General features: G+C 39.9%; 1 protein-coding gene across 2 annotated transcripts in view; it reads left to right on the top strand.

The window, feature by feature from the left end:
* mtss1 (MTSS I-BAR domain containing 1) overlaps positions 1-7,500 on the top strand; it is a 139,023-nt gene that overhangs the window by 119,969 nt on the left and 11,554 nt on the right. For both annotated transcript variants that reach the window (XM_028576720.1, XM_028576719.1), the window contains exon 10: positions 254-332. In XM_028576720.1, the coding sequence (XP_028432521.1) occupies positions 254-332 (79 nt within the window). The remainder of the gene's footprint in view (positions 1-253; positions 333-7,500) is intronic.

Raw genomic sequence — 7,500 nt, 5'->3', positions numbered from 1 at the left:
CATAACAAGAGTTATCTCGAGACAGTTTAGACATCATTTAGTTCTGAATACATTTAGTCACTTTGATGTACAGTTTGAACAGAGCCTCAGTGTGTTTTTAAAGGCTTTACAAACATGGCTCTTCTTTATTAATATATATTATTACATTTCAGTTTAATTTGTATTTGTTTAGCAGATCATCTGTCTGTTGGTGCTCTTAACCCTAAAACCTGTTTTTGTGTGTGTGTGTGTGTGTGTGTGTGTGTTTTTGTAGTAACTACCAGTCTGGATCAGTGAGACACGTTCCCTCCTTGGACTCCATCAGCTGTGCTGTCGATGGAGTACACATCCAGGTAACACACACACACACGCACGCACGCATGCACACACATGCACACACACACACACACACACACACACACAGTTTTCAGATAAGCTTTACCTGAACAGTTCCTTTTTTTTAAAAACATATTAACTAGCTAAGAAAAGAACTCCATCTGTCAATATGTTAATGATTTTGTCCTCAAAAATAGCTGAACTCTTTAGATGACCAACCCTTTCTGACTATACTTCTATCTATATATATATATATATATATATATATATATATATATATATATATATATATATATATATATATATATATATATATATATATATATGGCCAAAAGTATGTGGACACTACATACTTAAGTGTACCTTTGGTTGTTAAGTTTTTTCAGGTTTGGTGCTCCTAGGCTGCGTTCACATCCTCAAAAGGGCACAAGTAGACTTTTTATTTCACAATTACCGTTTTCCGTCAGACCGTGTATAGGTCTCGACATTTCCGACGGCACTTGAAGGCAGCTTCATTTCACGGAGAAAGGAAACAGTCAGCTGTTACACTAACTTCTGGGCAGTTCAGTGCATAGAGTACAGGCCAAAAGTTTGGACACACCTTCTCATTCAATGCGTTTCCTTTTTATTTTCATGACTATTTCCATTGTAGATTCTCACTGAAGGCATCAAAACTATGAATGAACACATATGGAATTATGTATATTTATTAATAAAGGAAATAATTCCACTAATTAACCCTGACAAAGCACACCTGTGAAGGTAAAACCATTTCAGGTGACTACCTCATGAAGCTCATTGAGAGAACACCAAGGGTTTGCAGAGTTATCAAAAAAAGCAAAGGGTGGCTACTTTGAAGAATCTAAAATATAAGACATGTTTTCAGTTATTTCACACTTTTTTGTTAAGTACATAATTCCATATGTGTTCATTCATAGTTTTGATGCCTTCAGTGAGAATCTACAATGTAAATACTCATGAAAATAAAGAAACACATTGAATGAGAAGGTGTGTCCAAACCTTCGGCGTGTACTGTATGTTTCGTTTTTTTACCCTCATGGTGTTTAAAAACGTTCTTGTGGCAGGGATAGAGGCAGTTTATGTTTCCTGTTTCCTGTGCACTGACTGACAAGTCTTGATCGCTGGTTACGTGATTGGCCACCGTAGCGTGGCGTCGGGTTGCGTTTCTCCAAAAGTTGACCCAGTCTTATCTTATTTCAGCTCCCCCTGCTGCCTATCCACATTCAAATGAAACGAATGGAAAGACCTGCCTTTTCACAGGCAGTATTACTGCAGGCTTAGTTAGACTGAATAAAAAAAAACCTAAAGCAACGGCATAATGATAATATTTTGGACAATAGTGCACTTTGAGCTTCAAGGCAACAGTTTGTGTTTGGCACTTTCCTGTTTCATCATGACGATGCCTCGGTGCACGAAGCCAGTAAAGAAATGGTTTCCCAAGTTTTAATGTGAAGGAACCTGACTAGTCTGCGCTAGAGGTGTGAATCTTCACTGATGTCCCGATTCGATTACAATTATCATGTCTTCGAGTCCATATCTCGATGCATCACGATGCGTCAAATATATTTTAACTATTAAAGCCATGTAGGATATTTAATTCATAGCTTTTCAAGCTTCAAAAACCAAACATTCTTCAGTGCTCTAATACTAAATAACTTGGATACATAAAACTATAGAGCACTGAGCACATGGCACTTCCTGAATATGCAAAACATACCAGAATATGTAAACAGAAATGTTCTTAGGCCGACATTACATTATAAACAGTAGGGCTGCCACCTCTTAGTCGATTAGTCGACTAATCTGTCGTTTTGGTCTTAGTCGACTAAGATTTCTTTAGTCGATTAGTCATTTTTTATTCATGCTTAATTACTTATTTCCAAGAAACTTATGATCACATTTATGGTAAACACAAGATTTAAAGTGGTGCTTTTGCAGGATTAATTGTGGAGAAACTCAGTTTTACAGATGGTTAATTAACTACATTTATATTGTGCTTTTCTAGTCTTAACCACCTCTCAAAGCTCACAGCTCTGTCAATTAAATCAACTAATCGATTAGTCGACTAAATCCTATAAGTGTTAGTCGACTAAGAAGTTCTTTAGTCGAGGACATCTCTTGTAAACAGAAATAATCGATTATGAGCCGGCCGATTATCGATGCAGCATCGTCCATGTTCACGACTCGATGCATCGATTATTTGATTAATTTCAACACCTCTAGTTTGCCTGTACAGAGTTCTGACCTCAACCCAATCCTTCCCCTTTTGGGATGAACTGGAAAGCCCAACATCGGTGTTAGACAGGGCTGTAGTACTCAAGTCCGGACTCAAGGCGTTTTTTTATGGTCTCAGACTCGCTGGTATTTGGACTTGTGTTGGTCTCGGCCACTGGTCTCGCCAAATATGGCTTTTGGTCTGGACCGAGTCCAGGTGTCTTTATTATGTTTGTTGGAGGGAAAGTGAAACACTGGCCACCTGATAACCAATCACACGCTAGATTATCTTTGCACGCCCCCTGCATCTGCGTGCCTTGCTAACGTTATTGATACTGTCATGCATGAGACTTTTTTTTTTTCTGTCCTGGACTCGGTCTTGACTTGGTCTCGACTTGTCCTGGTCTTGGACTTGTCTTGGACTCGACAAAGGTGGTCTTGACCACAGCCCTGTGTTAGACCTCACTGATGCTCTTGTGGCTCAATGGGAGCAAAAACCCCTGAAACCTGAAGAGTGGAAGCTGTTATAGCACCAGATTGAACAGCATCGTTTTTGAATGATGTGTTGGTGAAATGTTCAGGTGTCCGCACACTTTTGGCCATGTACTGAACCTCAGTGATACTCAGAGAATTATCTAATTTTAGCCAAACTGAATAGTTTTGAAAATGTTCTGATTTAAAGTTTGAATTCCACTAAAATACCAGATCTGTTTAAAGGTGCACTATGAGTTCCTGCATGGTTTCAGCTCAATTTCATTTCTGTCTCAAATGGTAGACATCAGAGGTGTCAAAAGTATTCACGTTCATTACTCAAGTAGAAGTATAGATACTAGGGTTTGAAAAGACTTCTGTAAAAGTTGAAGTATCAACTCAAGCTTTTTACTCAAGTAAAAGTGTAAAAGTACTGGTTTCAAAACTACTTAAAAGTATAAAAGTACCTTAGTAACCTTAGCCCGCCCCACAGGGGGCTACAGTGCACTACCCCACCTCCACAAAAAAACATTTTTCTAAAGGCCATAACGACTATAATGTTATATTAAAATCATACCTGCAAACTCAGAAGGGCTGAAAAAGGTGACACATCTCTTCTGTGTTTTTCAGACAACGGCAGGTACAAGTAAGCTCATCCAACGTCAATGCTGCTGCCAGTTCTGCCGTTTTCTTCTTCTTCTTCTAGTCCGTAGAAAGAGCAAAGTCTGTAGCCTTTCCTCATTAGCGCCACCTCTGTTCAGGAGAAGACTGCAGCTAGTGTCCTGACCACCACGCGCAAATGTAAACCCATAAACCCTCCCCCAAACATCTTGTCTGTGATTGGCTGGAACGTGGTTTGTTGTATTTTGGTGCACAGCCTGTGCCTCTAGTGTTTTTTTTTTTTTTTTTTTTACTTTATTTTTGTTCTTTTTCCTTTGGAAAATTAACAAAACCAACAACAACAAAAACAAAGCCGCCATAACAACATACAATCACATCTAAACAAAACAGAACAAACGTTTGGTCACTTATACATTATTACATAAAACAAAATTGATGGAAGTGTATATGTCAGATGATACATTGGTCAATAAACATGTCATGAAGTCGTAAACACAATCCATTCTGCAAATACTTATCCATCTGTAGGTTTAAAGCGAAAGTCATCCTCTCATCATAATGTCCAGCCATTCAGCCTTTGTTGGGGGTTCAAATTGTAGCCACTTTTGTGAGTGTGCCTCTAGTGTTTGTTTGACGTTTACAACCCCTGTGTTGTCTCCCGGGCTATGAAATCGTGCTGAAACCATGCAGGAACTCATAGTGCACTTTTTAAACATGGTTGATATCTTAAAGGTACATTTCACCGAAATATAACACTCCCACAAGCCCACACAACTCCCCGCACCCGACACGCCCACTTTAAAGAGACACTGTAAGCTTCGAGGATCTACAAATTAAAAGCTTTTCACTGTGACGAGGACTACACGCCACTCTAACCCTCTCCTGTGTGTAGCGCTGCTCCTCCCCCTATCTGCTGATTGGCTGTGATGAAACCGGGCGCTCCCTCAGCGAAGGGAACTCCCCCTCTCGCCTCGGTCGCCAGGGCAGCCGTGGCCGCTACGGTTACCACCCCGCGCTGAGCCGCCGCGTTAGCCGCAGGGATATGACCACCGTGAGGAAAACAAAAACAACCCTACAACTATTACATTCCTCCCAACCCGAGTACCGTCCTGTGTCTTTACCATTTGTCTTCCACCGGTTTAACTCTCCATCTCACATTACCTCTCCCCGTTTTACCGTTTTATTCCTCATGTTTCCCATCAGCTCACACTGATTCTGTACCCTTTGATTCCACCTTTTTAAAGGTCCTATGACATGCTGCTTTTTGGATGCTTTTATATAGACCTTAGTGGTCCCCTAATACTGTATCTGAAGTCTCTTTTATATAGACCTTAGTGGTCCCCTAATACTGTATCTGAAGTCTCTTTTATATAGACCTTAGTGGTCCCCTAATACTGTATCTGAAGTCTCTTTTATATAGGCCTTAGTGGTCCCCTAATACTGTATCTGAAGTCTCTTTTATATAGGCCTTAGTGGTCCCCTAATACTGTATCTGAAGTCTCTTTTACATAGACCTTAGTGGTCCCCTAATACTGTATCTGAAGTCTCTTTTATATAGGCCTTAGTGGTCCCCTAATACTGTATCTGAAGTCTCTTTTATATAGGCCTTAGTGGTCCCCTAATACTGTATCTGAAGTCTCTTTTACATAGACCTTAGTGGTCCCCTAATACTGTATCTGAAGTCTCTTTTATATAGACCTTAGTGGTCCCCTAATACTGTATCTGAAGTCTCTTTTATATAGGCCTTAGTGGTCCCCTAATACTGTATCTGAAGTCTCTTTTTATATAGGCCTTAGTGGTCCCCTAATACTGTATCTGAAGTCTCTTTTATATAGACCTTAGTGGTCCCTTAATACTGTATCTGAAGTCTCTTTTATATAGACCTGAGTGGTCCCCTAATACTGTATCTGAAGTCTCTTTTTTATAGACCTTAGTGGTCCCCTAATACTGTATCTGAAGTCTCTTTTTATATAGACCTTAGTGGTCCCCGAATACTGTATCTGAAGTCTCTTTTATATAGACCTTAGTGGTCCCCTAATACTGTATCTGAAGTCTCTTTTTTATAGACCTTAGTGGTCCCCTAATACTGTATCTGAAGTCTCTTTTATATAGACCTTAGTGGTCCCCTAATACTGTATCTGAAGTCTCTTTTATATAGACCTTAGTGGTCCCCGAATACTGTATCTGAAGTCTCTTTTTATATAGACCTTAGTGGTCCCCTAATACTGTATCTGAAGTCTCTTTTTATATAGGTCTTAGTGGTCCTTGGTCCAGAATTACAGCCACTAGAGCCAGTCCCACAATGAGCTTTCCTTAGGATGTGCCATTTCTGTGTCTGTAGCTTTAAATGCTATTGAGGAGGAGAGGTCTCTCTCTCTCATGGGGGGGCCAAATTCTCTGGGCGGGCAAAGCAGAGAAAGGGGAGGTAACCTGGCTCCTTATGACCTCATAAGGAGAAGATTCCTGATTGGTCCATCTGAGCTTTCATTTTCTCAAAGGCAGAGCAGGATACCCAGGGCTCGGTTTACACCTATCACCATTTCTAGCCACTGGGGGACCATAGGCAGGCTGGGGGAACTCATATTAATGTTAAAAAACCTCATAAAGTGAAATTTTCATGCCATGGGACCTTTTTAAGTTTTCGATTTCATCCACTCCAAATGACTCAGGTTGAACCTCACATATCTCTAATGCAGCTCTGGTTTCATCCCATAAAATCTGGAGTCATTTTAAGATTAATTCCTGATCCTATTCCATAAAACGTACATTTGTGTGTGTTCACTTGTACAGTGATTAGGTTTTGCCTGACTGTCCGTGTATTGATGGTATATTCTCTGTTTCACAGTGTCTTCTTTTAACGTGTTGTATCTATTGTCTGTATCTTTATGAATTTGTCGTTTTGTGTCTTTGACTCTTCTGATACATTGTGTTTGTCTTTCAGTACGTACGGTATTTGACTGACAATTTAGTAGATTTTTGCAAATACTTAAAACTGCTTTTGTTCTTAGCCCGTAGTCTCCAAATGACACCTAAGTCCTTTTAAAGTCACTCAAAAGATCATTAATGAGTGATTGTGACGTGCATCTCTCTTTTTAAAGTCAGTAACACCAACCACGTTCTTCACTTCAATACATATTCTAAACTATTGCGAAAAGCTCAACTCTCACAATTATTACAGCTCCACGGATACTGGATTTTTGATGATATTAATCATCAAGATTTAAAAAATCAATAGACTTGGCAGCCAATCATGTTGTCAAATAATAAATGCATTTATTTTAAAAGTTAGGCAGATCTTAGTGCTACCGTTTGGTTATTTTTTCCGATAACTGTGCTAAAACGATACTTTTAAAACGGTGGCTGAACCGATACTTAAAAAAATAGTGGAAAATGGTATTTTACAATAGCTTTGAATGCACCACGAGGCTTACTAGTTTCAAGTGAACGCACCGTCTGTGTTGTTTTCCAACAACGGCAGCAGTACACTGCTTAACGTCCCGCTGTTTGATCCTCTCCAGTGAAATACAGACACACTTTACACCGTTTAGCTGTCAGCATTTTAACCGTGTTTAATGCAGCTGCTAGCTAACGCTAGGCTAACGTTACCTGCTATCAAGTGAAGTGTTAACTAGCGTCACGTGCAGCGATGCTGCCTCTAACGTCTGTTTCGGAGCATCAGAGAGCAGAGCAAAAGGCATTTAAGTGGCACCAAAATGAGGCACCGAAATCTGCGTTGCAATTCGGTCTGGTAGATACCGTCGTTTAGGCACCGGTGCCGTATTAGCACCGGGTTAGGGTACCCAACTCTAGTCAGAAGTGACCAAAAGGTTGTTTTGTCTTCATTTCAAATGAAAAAAC

This window comes from Perca flavescens, chromosome 4, assembly GCF_004354835.1.
Source record: "Perca flavescens isolate YP-PL-M2 chromosome 4, PFLA_1.0, whole genome shotgun sequence".
NCBI classification, from domain to species: domain Eukaryota; kingdom Metazoa; phylum Chordata; class Actinopteri; order Perciformes; family Percidae; genus Perca; species Perca flavescens.
The sequence above is the reverse complement of the archived record's forward strand: the minus strand, read 5'-3'. Positions and strand labels throughout refer to the sequence as shown.